Source organism: Crassostrea angulata, chromosome 9 (genome assembly GCF_025612915.1).
Source record: "Crassostrea angulata isolate pt1a10 chromosome 9, ASM2561291v2, whole genome shotgun sequence".
In the NCBI taxonomy this organism is placed as follows: domain Eukaryota; kingdom Metazoa; phylum Mollusca; class Bivalvia; order Ostreida; family Ostreidae; genus Magallana; species Magallana angulata.
In genome coordinates, this window is record NC_069119.1 from 5,847,946 (window position 1) to 5,862,683 (window position 14,738).

At 34.1% G+C, this 14,738-nt stretch overlaps 1 protein-coding gene across 2 annotated transcripts in view; it reads left to right on the top strand.

The window, feature by feature from the left end:
• The window catches only part of LOC128162456 (polypeptide N-acetylgalactosaminyltransferase 13-like), a 33,780-nt gene extending 19,464 nt beyond the window's left edge, over window positions 1-14,316 (top strand). The window contains exons 3-14 of one of the 2 annotated variants that reach the window (XM_052825666.1): window positions 113-281; window positions 721-893; window positions 1,401-1,505; window positions 2,280-2,382; window positions 2,771-2,941; window positions 3,271-3,388; window positions 3,862-4,042; window positions 4,193-4,332; window positions 4,658-4,756; window positions 5,987-6,121; window positions 9,379-9,457; window positions 10,144-14,316. In XM_052825666.1, the coding sequence (XP_052681626.1) occupies window positions 113-281; window positions 721-893; window positions 1,401-1,505; window positions 2,280-2,382; window positions 2,771-2,941; window positions 3,271-3,388; window positions 3,862-4,042; window positions 4,193-4,332; window positions 4,658-4,756; window positions 5,987-6,121; window positions 9,379-9,457; window positions 10,144-10,199 (1,529 nt within the window). In that variant the 3' untranslated portion in view covers window positions 10,200-14,316. Of the gene's footprint in view, window positions 1-112; window positions 282-720; window positions 894-1,400; window positions 1,506-2,279; window positions 2,383-2,770; window positions 2,942-3,270; window positions 3,389-3,861; window positions 4,043-4,192; window positions 4,333-4,657; window positions 4,757-5,986; window positions 6,122-6,833; window positions 6,960-9,378; window positions 9,458-10,143 lie in introns of both variants that reach the window. The other variant, XM_052825667.1, reaches the window with a different exon arrangement.
• Window positions 14,317-14,738: the final 422 nt, after the last annotated feature.

Below are 14,738 nucleotides of genomic sequence, written 5' to 3' on the forward strand. Positions count from 1 at the left end.
TACTTGCTGGTACATGTATAATGCAGAGAGTATCAGACAGGTAAAGTAGGAATGCTGATACATGAAATTAAGGAATGATATATTTGTTAGTAGTTGCCAATTTTACTTTCAGGTATTATACAGAGGGTCCCTACAGGGCCAGGAGAAATGGGGAAACCTGTAGTGATCCCCTTGGACAGACAGGCTGAGTCCAAGGAGAAATTCAAAATTAACCAGTTTAATCTGGTGGCCAGCGACATGATATCGCTCAACCGCTCACTTCCTGACTACCGAATGGATGCGTAAGGACACTTTCTTCTTAGTCTTGTAGATCTTATCTGGAAGGGGATGGGGGTGTGGTTTGCTGAATACAGTGGTGTAGCAGAATTGGAATATTTTTCATTGTATTTATACGTACAGTGTAAAATGTCTTAATGATATAAACAAAAATATTCTTGTCATAATGTCACTAAAGACAGTTCTCTTTGTTTATTGATTTTTTCACAATAATTGAATTCAGAATAATCACAATTCCCCGTACTGTCACACAAGATCCTCCACTGTAATTTGTGTACTTTAAGTTATAAGGTCATCACTTCCACTGTAACTTTTGTACTTTAAGTTACAAAGTATTATCACTTCTGCTGTAACTAGTGTACATTAAGTTACAAGGTAATCACTTCAGCTGTAACTTGTGTACCTTACGTTACAGGGTAATCACTTTTGTCTGCTTTCTTTCAGGTGCAAGAGGAAGTCCTATCCCCCCAACTCTGAGCTTCCTGACACCAGCGTGGTGATTGTATTCCATAACGAGGCCTGGTCCACTCTCCTCAGGACCGTTCATAGTATTATAAACCGCTCACCACGGGAGCTACTTAACGAAATCCTATTAGTTGATGATGCCAGTGAGAGAGGTATTATAGAGGGATTAGCTGATTCACGTGTTAGGATTTATTTGTACTCTCTATTGGCTTTGTGGTCATAATACTTGGTATTTTATTTGTGGAAACGCACTTTTACAACTAAAAGATTGAGTTTTGGGAGCCTGAGATTGAATTTCACATTATTGCTTTATACAGATTTCCCATTTATCTAAATCAATACTACTATAAATTGAGTCTCTTCAGGGCTAGAATAACATCTGTATTCACTAAATATGTATTTATTTTTCCCCCTAAAATAATCCATATCCACATTCATCTTGTTTTTAATGTTTGAACTGAAAAAGAAAAGAAAAACAGCTTTTATGTAAGAGATATCCTAAAGCTATATTGAGAATTCAGAATAGTTCATTGTAGTATACACAATTTTTCATTTCTCAGTATGCAGCAATAAATTGTTTTTTATTTGTTGTCTTAAATCTTTTTTGTCAAGTTATAACGTACTTAACCAGTGACACTCTTTCTGTGATTGTTTTACAGAGGAGCTAGGGAAGAAGTTGGAGGACTACATTGCTCGCTTACCTGTCTCAACTCGTGTCATCAGGTCCGAGGAGAGGACAGGGCTCATCAGAGCCAGGTTAAAAGGTCAGGGTCATGTGCAAATGTCAAGGTCATATATTGAAATCCAGATATGAAAAATTAGGTTAACACATCAGGGTTGTGTAAACAAACCATTTTAAAGGTAGTAGTTTCAACACAAAAGAAATTTTTTTAGGTCTCTAAAAAGTTTGATTTAAAAGAATTTTATAATATTTGTTCCTATTTATCAAAATCATACAGCTGTTTAAGATCAAAGATTAACCTTGAAACATATTTGAACTTTCTCAATCTCTTTCCGACCACAATTTCCTTTTATCAAATCTTTAATACATAACTTCCTTCTTGATATAAAGATCAGATGTGAATGACTGCTAGAGTTCAAGGTCATTCATCTAATTCATGACAAAATAGATCAGATCAGTGATGTTTGTGATTTTTCAATACCAAGTCATCCTAATATAGTGATGAACAAACATGTCATACATATTTGTGATGTAATGTCAAGTGATAATCATTTTCAATGACTTTGCACTCCACTCTATAAATTGAAACAACAAAATCCAAGAAAAGAAAGTGAATTCAGTGCAGACTCCAATAAAGAACTATGTGTAATACTTGGAAAGGATAATCCTACAATCAGAGAGATAGGCATCCAATACATTGTATTTGACTTGCTGCTGATCTGTAGCTTAATTAGGCTCTTTGGGTTGACATGTCATAACACTACAGTACCTCATGTACAGAAAGAAACCCTTTAATGAACTCTTAAGTAATGTGTCTTGTAATGATTTCATTGCAATCTTTGATTTTGTTTTTCAGGTGCCAAACAAGCTAGAGGGAAGGTGATCACTTTCCTGGACGCTCACTGTGAGTGTACTGAGGGCTGGCTGGAACCCTTGTTGTATGAAATCCATAAAGACAGGTACAAAACATTGATAGTTCATCAAATGTATATAAAAACCCCATTAGATTACTGTATACGGGGAAATATTTGCTCCCATTTAATTTTTGCCCCATTCGCCCTTGTTGTCAGCGGGCGAATTTAAGACTGGGCCAATTCAAATGTTTCTAACTATCTCTTTTTAAAATCAATTGCTTCTTAAGACGGGGCGAAACTGTTTGCAATAGTAGAAGGGCGAAAATTACACTGGGCGAAAATAACCCTGTTTACAGTAGGAAATTTTGGCCAGAGAAACTTCTGTAAACGCACTACCATAAATGTATACAACATTTTATGGACATTGAATTTTCAGCCAGTAAGCATAATTTGATACTGAATTGACTGATGATGTTTTGTCTGATTAAAACAGAACTGCTGTGGTGTGTCCAATCATTGACGTCATTGGGGACGACTCGTTCGAATACATCACTGGCTCGGACATGACCTGGGGAGGCTTCAACTGGAAGCTGAATTTCCGCTGGTACCCTGTGCCCCAGAGGGAACTAGACAGGAGAGGAGGCGACAGGAGCAACCCCACAAAGTGAGTGGCTGTAGACTGAGGTCTCATTTATAATTGTAGGCATCAATTTTGGTGGATTTAGAGGGTTGTCTCATAAAATTGAAGTAGAAGAAAAAAAAGAAGGGGGTGTCTGGGGGTTAGCTTATAGATAAAGTGTATGAGAGACAACTCTGAAGAAGTAGAAAATCACGGTTGTGGGAGTATGTAGGCATCAACTTTCGTATATTAAGTAAAAATCACTGTTTTAAGGATACATGTTTTCATTCTAAATATGTACAATGTTTACATTAAATTTCTCAGTATTGTATTGTTTTGTAAGGTTACGAATGATCTCTCTCTTTTTCTCATAGGACACCGACCATGGCCGGGGGATTGTTTTCTATAGACAGGGACTACTTTTATGAGGTCGGTTCCTATGACGAGGGAATGGACATCTGGGGAGGAGAAAACCTTGAAATGTCCTTCAGGGTCTGTACTTTTTTAATGAGTTAATTACTAGAAATTAACAAAAAGTAACTTGAATGTAAAAAAAAGGTTTCATATTTCACAAAATACTTTATTCAATTTTGTGTGTTTTTGCTAGGCTGCTATTTAAGATTATAAAACATTAGCTTTCAAAAGTGTTATTCTGAAACATCAAATGGGAATTTTAATTTATACTGAAGGCTATTGTTAAAATCTATTTTTGTTGGTGGGGTGGTTAAGGTGGAAAGTACAAAAAGGTGATTGCTAATTGTGCCGATTGTCAAAATTGATCTAATTTTGCTTTGTAGGTGTGTATGTTTGGAGTTAAAGTGTAAATAATGACTTTTGATATTTATCTTTGTAGCTGTGGGTGGGAGTGGGGGAGGGGGGTAAAGTGTACAGTGACCTCACTTATCCTTGTAGATTTGGATGTGTGGTGATGATAGTAACCTCACTGACCTAATTTTTTGTTGTAGGTTTGGATGTGCGGGGGCAAGGTTTACATAGTGACCTGTTCCCGCGTGGGTCATGTGTTCAGGAAGACCTCGCCCTACTCTTGGCCGGGGGGCGTGGCTCGCATCATCAACCACAACACGCAGCGAATCGTGGAGGTCTGGATGGACGAATACAAAGACTTCTTCTATAAAATCAATCCAGGTAAGAGAATTGCGACTGTACTATAAACTATAAATCTTTTGAATTGTGTCTGGCCTAAAGATAATGTATCTGATTCCGAAAGTTATTGAAATGCTGTTAGAAGTGGCTAAGTATAACAATAATTTGCATATTTTCTTGTTTCCCCTGTAGGTGTGAGGAGTACGAGCTATGGTGATGTGTCGGAGAGGAAGGCCCTGAGAGAGAAGCTGCATTGTAAAAGCTTTAAGTGGTACCTACAGAATGTGTACCCAGAGTCACAGATGCCGGTGGAGTATCACGCCCTCGGAGAGGTAATGGCCGATTTGTGTTGATGTGTGTAGTACTACAGTAAAACACGCTTCTAGCAAAAATGCTTATAACAAATTGACACTTGTAGTGAAGTGATTTTCTTTCCCCATGAGTTTATAAACATATTGTTTATCATAAACAGATTAGTTCGTATTTTTCCCTGCATTTTACCTGTCATTAGTAAATTTCATTCTGATTATCTCCCCTAACAATTATAAGAAAAATTGCATTGCAGCTTTTCATCTTGTTTTTCTGCCTGTATAATGATAAAATCAAAAACTGTTGCAGTACAGATAGCAATGTCCTTATTGTTGAATGTGTTTGTAGATCAGGAACAAGGCCACAGGGCAGTGTATAGACAGCATGGGCCGCAAGAGTGGGGAGAAGGTGGGCATGGTGCAGTGTCACGGAATGGGCGGCAACCAGGTCAGTACAAGAACCAGTCTATTAAAACATATATAGAGTCATAGCAGTAGTATATGTTAATTGACTGTAAAATCAAAGGAGAGGGCGTTTATATCTGTCACATTGATGAATTTATAGATATTGAAAGAAAGAAAAAGAAAAGATTGTTCCTTCTTTGTGCTGGATTAGGGATTGAGAAATTAATTGCTTGAAATAATAATCACGATACATCTAATTGATCTGTTAAAAGATTTCTTATATATTTACTTGGATTTAATATACCATTATTTTCATTAACTTTCAGAAATTTCCATCAATAATTTTATCGATTTCTTGTCAATATTTGAACAAGATGGCTCGTCAAAATCATTATTTTAAAAGTATAAGAAATAAATTAGAATTATGGTTTCACCTTTAATTTTTTTTTGATTTATTGAAAAATTATACTAAGAATCAAGCATCATTTTATATATAAAAAAAAGTTCTGTTTGATATGCACTGTACAAAAATCATTTCAAGAAGAAGTAGTTTGGAATTGACTGAATTTTAAATCATATTCACTTTGATTTGTTTTTCTCTGAAATTTTTACAAAGAAGTGAAGTACTGACTTTATGAATATTTCATGTATTAGTTAAGACTAAGTTACAACTAAAAGTGTATTGATGATTCTTATTTATGAATGTGGGTGCACAGTGGTAATTTAGATGACTGTACCTACCTTTCTTTGTATCACACCCGATATTAAGCTGTCGCATCAATACCAGCCCTCGGTAAGGTCATGGACCTTCTAGGTCTATATTGATGTCTTAAGTGCATTAAAAGTTGCGATATGTAGAAAGGTATGTGGTAGTTTTATCACATTCTTGGTAACAAAATACAAAAGGAATAAAAATCTGGTTCTCTAACCTTGGAATATTTCATTTTTTGACTTGGCAGGAAACCTTTATAATGATGAAACCGTTGCATAAACAATATTGTAATCATTTATGAATCAATATGATAAAACAAATTGAATCATTTTAGTTTTCTAAACAGATATGCAATGTTAATCCTTAACCAATGCATTATAGATTCAAAATGGCAAGTTACAGATTAGATTTTATATCATTAAAATGGAATTTATGTCCAAATGTGAAAAACAAAGTAGTTATTACCAAGGAAGTGATGAAAGTTTATACATATATGCAATTTACCATATGGCAGAAATAAAAATGAAGTTCTATGAGCATTAACCGAGACTTGTGTTGCAGATTTTCTCATACACAAAAAAGCAAGCTTTACAAACCGACGATGTCTGCTTAGATGTTTCCTCGCTTCACGGACCAGTTAAATTATTCCAGTGTCATGGTTTAGGGGGAAATCAAAAATGGGAGTATGATCGTCAGGTAAACATATCTCCTGGTGCTGAAGAGTGCATTGTAGGGGGGATAACTCCACACTATCTGTGTATTTCTTAAAAGCTGAACTTTCCAATTTGTTTCTCTGATTAATATTTTGTAGCATGGCTGTTTTTGTTTGTGTAGTAGTTTGTGTATCTTTTTTTAAGGGGCTTGGGGAGGGGGTTGGGGTTGGGGAAGTGAGAAAGAAAGATATTTGAGGAATTAGATTTACCTTGAATGAGAATAGTTGGAGAATTCAGTTTTTATTTCTAATCTTTATTTTTTGTTTCAGTCTGATATTTTTAGTGTTTCAGCCCAGTGGACCAAATTTCCCCAGCATGGCCTGTTTCTCTCTCACTGCACAAGCTTGACCATTCAACCTTTCCCTTCAACATATATATATTTCTTGGGATGTTGGGTTATATGCTACATACCAGTGAAAACTATTGAGGAAATTATGATATTCTCCTAAGTGCACATTGATAATCAGTTTGATAACATTGAAACCCTAACCCCTCTTGACTATTATGTCTGGCTTAAAGATAAAAGTAAGATAATTATACAGGTAGATAGGAAAGAGTTTCAAAGAGAATCAGGCTGTCCTGCAGTTGAGAGAGGGACATTGGTTTAGTTAGTTAAGCGTCGGTACGACGGGTCTTAGACTACTGTTAGTAGTGGTAGCCTCTCTTTAATGTCTCCCTCTGCATGACTTACGTAGGTTTTTGCATACACGGGATCCAAACAACTAGCCACGGATGACAATCTGTGTGTTGACGCGACCTACAACTCTCCCGTATTTACACGCTGTGATTCGGGCAAGGGACAATGGGATTATGTTAAAGAGGTAGAATTTACTAAACATTAATCTGTCTTTTCCCCCACGCCGCTCGGCTTTTACATTATTGCCATTATCCGCCATTGCTTTTACGTATGTTTTATAAAATTGGAAAGAAATAGGATTGGCATTGGATAGGACATGGTTTAGTAGATGGCTCGGAAAGAAAGGAGTTACGTTGCATGATGGGAAAAAGAGGCTTGTGGCTTAGAATAAATAGTGTAACTGCATGTTTACTCACAATGGAATAGAATTTCTATGAAAATATGAAAAAAAATATTGAAAGAGAGATAATCTGTTACAAAAAAGTATCTAATTTTGTGATACATGTAATTAAATGCTAATCTGAGAATTAATTAAAATTATAATTTTTGATACAAATTCTTGTTGCAAAAATTTAAGGAAATAGTTAGATAAATTATTGATATTTTTGGAGAAAAAATAGGTTTTTTGGCATTGTATTCAAGGAAGTTGTACACCTGTCTAGTGATTAAGATTAATTGTCCTGTAGTATGATATTTGAAGCCAGGAATGCCTCTCCAATACTCTTGATTTATTCTGATTAGTAGGTTATCACTTCTCTTTTTTGTTGCTTTGTTTGTGTGTTTGTCTGTCTCTCCTGAGTGTCTATAATTAGATAACCAGACCTTGCATTTGCTTTGTTCGTGACCTTTTTTTTAATTTTGTCATAGTGGGATAGGTCTTATCTAACATCTAAGAAACTAAGATATTTTAAGTAATTGAACAAAAGAAAATTAAATAAACTCAACAATATTAGAAAACATTTCTCTAAAGTGTTTTGAAATATTTCTTCTCAAACAGTCATTCGTATTCTAAAAAAAATAATTTTACTAATGCTCTTAAGATTAGAAAAAAATCCATTTTCATGAATTTTTCTTAGCAAAATTTTATTTCTTTAATAAGTATCTGCAACTGATTAATTACTATTTCCAATTTTTAAATCTAGGAAAAGAATTGATATCTCTGGTTGCAGAATGAGATTTTTGAGAGAAAAAAGAGAATTATGTTTAGAATATATGGGGTTGCCATAATTTAAAGATATGAAGAACATTTATTTAGTTTCTGTTTGTTAGTCTAGGCATCAACTCTTTGATGAAAGGAGGTTGATTTTGTGTGCTTGTGCTTGATGGGTTTGGGATTTTACTTGTCAGGACTGTATTTTATTACAAGATGTATCTGTAATATGGAAAAGCCACTAACAGTTAAACTTTGATATCTCGAAAACTGATATCTTGAATACAATTGATATTTCAAAGTGATTTGAAGCTCCCAACTACTTATTTTTTAAGTATTTTACCCGCGATATCTCAAATACTCGAATATCTCAAAGTTTTTATACAGTCCCATCTAGTTCGAGATAACGAAGTTTGACTGTATTTTTTTTATACAGCACTATCTTTGTAAAATGTGTACAATATTAAGTACTGTATATATTCTGGAGGTGAAGGGAAATAGAGATTTTGACAATAAATTCTCAACTTTCTTAATTACTTTGATGGAGAAAATAAACAAAATGCTTTATCATATCTTGCAAATCATTTTTGTTTATTCAACATAGCTTATTTGTAACCAAGAAGAAGACTCAAGCAAGCTTTTCTGATCAATATTTACAAGTCCTCTGTCGTTTTTTACCTCAGAATTATTTGGTAAAATTTACACAAATTAAACTTGGCATAAAGTGATTCAAAGAAGTTTCCCTAGCAATCCGTTGATTTAAAACAAACTACATGTATCCCTTGTTTTCTTTTTCTTATTTTTTTTTTATTCCTTTGTTAAAGTCAGAATGAAAGCAAAAAAAGAGCTCATCTTTATTTTATGGTACTCGGGGTCAGATTTTTAACTTTCATTGAAACACCTAAAGCTTTTAGTGATGCTGTCTCCCATTATAACAATATCATGCATAAGTCTAGACCCATCTCTGTGTGCTACATATAGAATCCATATTCCTAGCAGTAGAATCAGACTCCCAAGAACTTGGACAAGCTCACTTTTTATATCAGTTTCACATATACATTATTTATTGTTGTAAATTGTCAGAAGCAATGATAGGTCCAAAAAATTTTCCCTCCAAAATTAAAAAAAAAAAAATTGCACAAAATTTGTTCCCCCCCCCTCCCCATTCCTTAAAGTAGAAATAAATGGTACATGTACAAAAATAGGAAGTTATTCTATAAGCTTAAAAAAACTACAAAGATGGACCCAATTTTTTAGGGGGGGGGGGGGGGGTGGGTAGTGAGCAATGTAATTTTTTATTTGTTTGTGTGCATTGGTCATCATATTTTATCTTTGACATTTGACTAATTATAGGCTTTATCAGATTTGCATTATTTAATTTTTTTTTATTTGATGCTTTTTTTGAAAATGGAAGAAAACTCTTCAATTTACAAATGAACCTTACCTTTTTCAGACGCTGGAGTTGAAACATGTAAACAGTAAGCAGTGTCTAGGGGCGGCGGGTCCTAACGACAAGGATGCACCATCCATTGGTAAGTGTGTGGGTGGGTGTGAAGGGGGCGGCGGGTCCCAACGACAAGGAGGCACCATCCATTGGTAAGTGTGTGGGTGGGTGTGAAGGGGGGGGCGGGTCCTAACGACAAGGATGCACCATCCATTGGTAAGTGTGTGGGTGGGTGTGAAGGGGGCGGCGGGTCCTAACGACAAGGATGCACCATCCATTGGTAAGTGGGTGGGTGTGAAGGGGGCGGCGGGTCCTGACGACAAGGATGCTCCATCCATTGGTAAGTGTGTGGGTGGGTGTGAAGGGGGCGGCGGGTCCTAACGACAAGGATGCACCATCCATTGGTAAGTGTGTGGGTGGGTGTGAAGGGAGGCAATCTCACTGTCAATTGGTTTGTGAGTGTGAGTATGTGATTCGGGGGAGAATGACAGACAGCTATACTTCCACTATCAAGTTTAAATTTGTTCTTTCTTTAAGTCATTATTTAAAAGGAGATGGAAATCTATTTTATGTCTATTTTATCCATTTCATTAAGATTTTTGGATGTCTATAGTAAATGTGTCAATGTTTGATATTTATTTACTTAATAAGTTACAAATTTTTATCCTGCTTTGGTTAAAAGAGAATATGGATGGGATTTGATGAACTCTTTAAATTTGTAAGAAATGAAATGAGATACATGTATATCATGATTTAATCTGTACATCTTTTCAGGGCCTTGTGATGGCAGTGTTCGGCAAAAGTGGGTTCTAACTGACATGAAATGGTAGTCATGATGAATTCTAGTGTCATGTGATAATTGTGAGTCTATGGCTCGAAACCAATCTTATTCAGCGGGGGTCAAGAGGTCAAGAACTCAAACTCTGAGTCGTTTAACCGAGTGATCCGCAGAAAGTATACGCATATCCAGATTGGTGCTTGGATTTCTAGTCATTGGATCTTAAGTGGGTCAAGGTCATTTGACTGACCTGTCCTTGACCTATTTGGAAATGAGAAGTAGAGTAGATAGAAGTGAGTGCTTGGATGAAGAGGCAGTGAGAGGTAGTTCAGAGTTGAATGTGTTTGTCTTGAAGGGACTAGAACTTATTGTTGAATATTGAATATATTTTTTGTTACTAATACTGTCTAGATTTTAAAACAGACTCTAATTTATACATAAATGGTTTAAAAGATGGATGTAGAGTTTAGTAGATGTTTGCAAGGCCATTCAGATGTAGATTTTTAATGTCAAGCAGTTTTTTGTTTGGTAATTTATTTATATACAGTGTATATTGTAATGGTCATGTACGGAGTACGCAACTTCTGGTTGTGTTTTTGCATTGAAAATTATTCAGATTTAATGTCATTCGTTTTTAATTTATTGCAATCCACATTCTCTGTTGACTGTGGTACAAATTGATGGTATTTTTGAAGTGTAATATTGATAGTATTAATCTTACATCATGTATCTTTGTTTACGTATCCCCTTAAATTTGGTCTCACACAGAGAATAATTCTCATCTTTAATTGGTCACATTTAATCTAGTGGGTTTTTACGATTAGTGAAATTAAAAGGTTCCGATTATTGAATTATATCTCAATATAAGTATATCTGTGTATGGTATGTGTGTATATGCATTAAGTATACTGCAATATGGCTTCTAAGGTTTAAAAAGAAGCTTCCTGTTTGGGTGTGTTGTATCTTGTTTTCGTGTACAATTTTTGTTATTGGTAAGCATCTGTGGAGAAGTTTTGCTATATGAAGAATGATTGATACTCCAATGTTATTTGTCAAGATGTCTGAAAGCTTTAACACTGGTGATGATGCATCGCAATGGGAGATTAGAGAAAAAGTGATAGACTGTTTTGTTTTTGTAATTTAACCATCTAGATGTTGGTGTGAAAGTATTTTATCTTTTCTTTAACAGTTATATATCTAATTCTGTGTATCAAGTATCTATTTGAGATTGGATTTGTTCAATTTTGTGGATTCAATCTGCTCAAACATATTGTTGCCAATCTTTCTTCATTAGTTGAATTTTCAGTCGGTAAAGATTAAAATCTCTTGTGTTATTCTTTTTGGATATGATTCAAAATTTCTGTGTAAACTGACAACTGCTTTTCAGTGTAATTTTAATCCATTACTTTAAAAAAAAAGATCTTTTTCCCACCCTTAAAACCAACTTAAGTTAGATGATAGATAAAACACTTGATTGATGAAACAAAACTTTTGATAGTTGAAGCAATCTAAAAAATGAAATTTTCAATTTTAGTGTTTAAAATATGATAACTCTTTACTATTCAATTATTTACTCTGATTTGATTTTAATGGAAAAAGATGCAAAAGGTGCAATTTTTGAAATTTGTTTTTGAACGTACGTAGGTATGATAATTAATGTGCATGTATACTATGCAAAATGTCTGTGTATTATTTTATGAATTAATCAGAAAAAAAATGCTCACAAATCTTAAGGGATTTTTTTGTTGCTGACTGGAATCATATAATGATAAGTATCAGCAAAAATTGTCAATATTTTAGTTTTTGATTCTTAAAAACCCTGTAAGAATAAATAGATAGGGTGAACTCCAAATAAGACTAGATATATCAGCAGCATGCAGCATTTAATTGACAAATAAACGAGCATCAGAAAGACTAATTAATCAGACAGTGCTTGGTGATGTTTGGTTGAGATAAATTGGTCTCCTAAAGTGCTTTGCACACCTTAACACTTCTTTTTAATCTAAAACTGAAACAAGGTTTTGGGGGCATTTTCTGATGATTAAAATTGAATTTTGTTGATTTTTAACAGCCAAGTAATTTGTAATGTTTATCCCAATATCAGTAGGATGCAGATTTTGTTATTGTTCTTTTATTACCATTCATTTGATTTACACACATGTATATGAATAGACAACCCTATTCAATTTTTGACAGGCACACAGAACTCGTGTTCCAATCCTATTTTTTCTAATTTTTTTGTTTTATGTATTCAAAACCTTGCAGTAACTCGACAAATATTGAGTATTCTTACTTGTTCTCAAACCTCATGTTCACATATACTTTCTAGTCCAAATCAGTTCCCTTATTTTTTTTTTACAAAAATGTTCTGTTTAAAACATCAACATTTTATAATTTATAGTATACAGATTTTTATATTTTTTTTCATTCATGTATTGTTTTTTAATTCATCTCTGACCACTGTTGTTCTAGAGCTGTCCAAATCTTAATTTTTCAGACATCTGTTCAAAACTATTCCATTATTGCTACAGCATTCAAAATATTAGGGAATTGAAAACTGTGAACCTTTTGTTATATGAAAGAAATTTGAACATGTATAAATATTTTATTCACTTAGGAGTTGATCCATTAGATTTAATTTTACAACAAATTATAGATAGTGAGGTATGAGACGAAGAGACTGTTTTCGGTAGAAATGACTTAACATGTATTAATTGTGTGCTAAATGGTTGGCTTTAATTAAAGATATTTTTTGTGAAATGGGACATGAGTATGCGACATCTATGTAGTGCTTGTAATATGATATTCAAAATGTATAAACTATTCTAGATTGGTATGAAAGAAGAAGCGTTTAGTTTTAAAATGCTGTTATGTGATTAAACTTTGCAGTGTTTTTTCAGATAGCAATGTGAATATAGAGAGCATATATTTAATTAACACGCAGTTTCCAGTGCAGTCGAATTCTATATGTCATTGAAAGTTGCTAAGCATTGCAAATTTTTCCTTTCCTTTTGGACGGATTTTAATTTCTTTAATTATGAAGGGGAATAACTCTTTTGAGAATGAGAGCGTTAGGGATAAAATGAAAAGACGATGCTTTACTTCATTTTTTTATGTACCAAAAGTGTAAAACTGATTATTTATACAAATGTTATTTATTTAAAAATATCTTGCCATAGGTATGGATAACCAAGGGAGCACAGAAAAGGTTATGTCATATAAACTATAGAAATTAATATATTTGTGCATGCAGATTTTTTTTTCACACTAGGGTTGTCTCCCCTGACATTCCATGCACAGGCGCAACCATTGTTTAAAGAAAATTCAGAACGTGGGCCAAACAAGCTGGGTATATTTCTGTATCTATCATTCCAATTGTTAGTGAGATGGGGTCATTCAGCAAACCTACTGTTTGTACAATTAAGAGGGATGGGTTGTCAATTTTAGACTGTGCTAATATCCTATAAAGAAGAGCTGTGTATATAGATTTAATAAAGATATTCAAAGCTAAAATATCCAGATCTTTCTTTTTCTAACTTACAGTTAATTGCCATAAAAATCATGCTGGAAATTTTAAGGCAGATCTGACATATTGTAATTAAGAATTCTTATTTTTATTTTCTGAAGATATTGCAAAAACAGTTACATTTTATAATGAGATTTAAATTAAAAAAATATTACTTGCTAAAACGTCAGAAAAGTAAGTACCAGTAAAAGTAAACGGAATACAGACAGTAGGTTAGCATTGATATTTCTGTCTGATTACTGTGGAATCATTTAAATTCGTGGGGGCCAATTTTCGTGGATCATGACTTTTTTGCTCATTTGAGGGGATGTAATTTCGTGGATGCGTCGGTTACTGTTTCAGTAACACAAATAACTCTATATAAATTTGTTTTCGTTGAGAATTTAAATTCGAGGGGGAGGGCTACCCACGAATACCACGAAAATTGAGCCACCACGAATTATAATTTCACAGTATTGGAAGCAACGTGTTTTTTTTAAAAATGTAAATCAAATTGTTAGATATGCATCGGAGAAAAAATCTTGTGTGGAGTAATATTTTTCTCTTATCAATTTTCTGATTATTTTTAACTGTGTGGGAAGTTGATTTGATGCAAGAGTATCTATGGAATAAAGCTATAGAAATAAAGTAATTTAAAATTAGATTTGTCATCTTGTATGTTTGGAAAACAAATTTGAAACATCTGATGTAGAATCGAGTCGTTTGTACTGAGGATGGATCGTATACTGTGGAATCATTTAAATTCGCGGGGCCAAATTTCGTGGATTGTGGGTTTTTTGATCATTCGTGGGGATGTAATTCCGTGGATGCATCCGTGTTCAGTTTCAGTAACAAAGATAAATATTTCTAAATTTATTTCGTTGAGGGTGTAAATTCGTGGGCGAGGGATACCCACGAATACCACGAAAAATTGAGCCATCACGAATCCTAATGATTCCACAATTGGTGCGGTGTTGGGAACCTCTTGTTTTAATTCCAAAGATAAGCCCGCAAAACGAACAAAAATAACAATTCAAAAAGAAATCAACGTTTGTGTCTGGTAATCGCATCTTTGGAGAACAACCA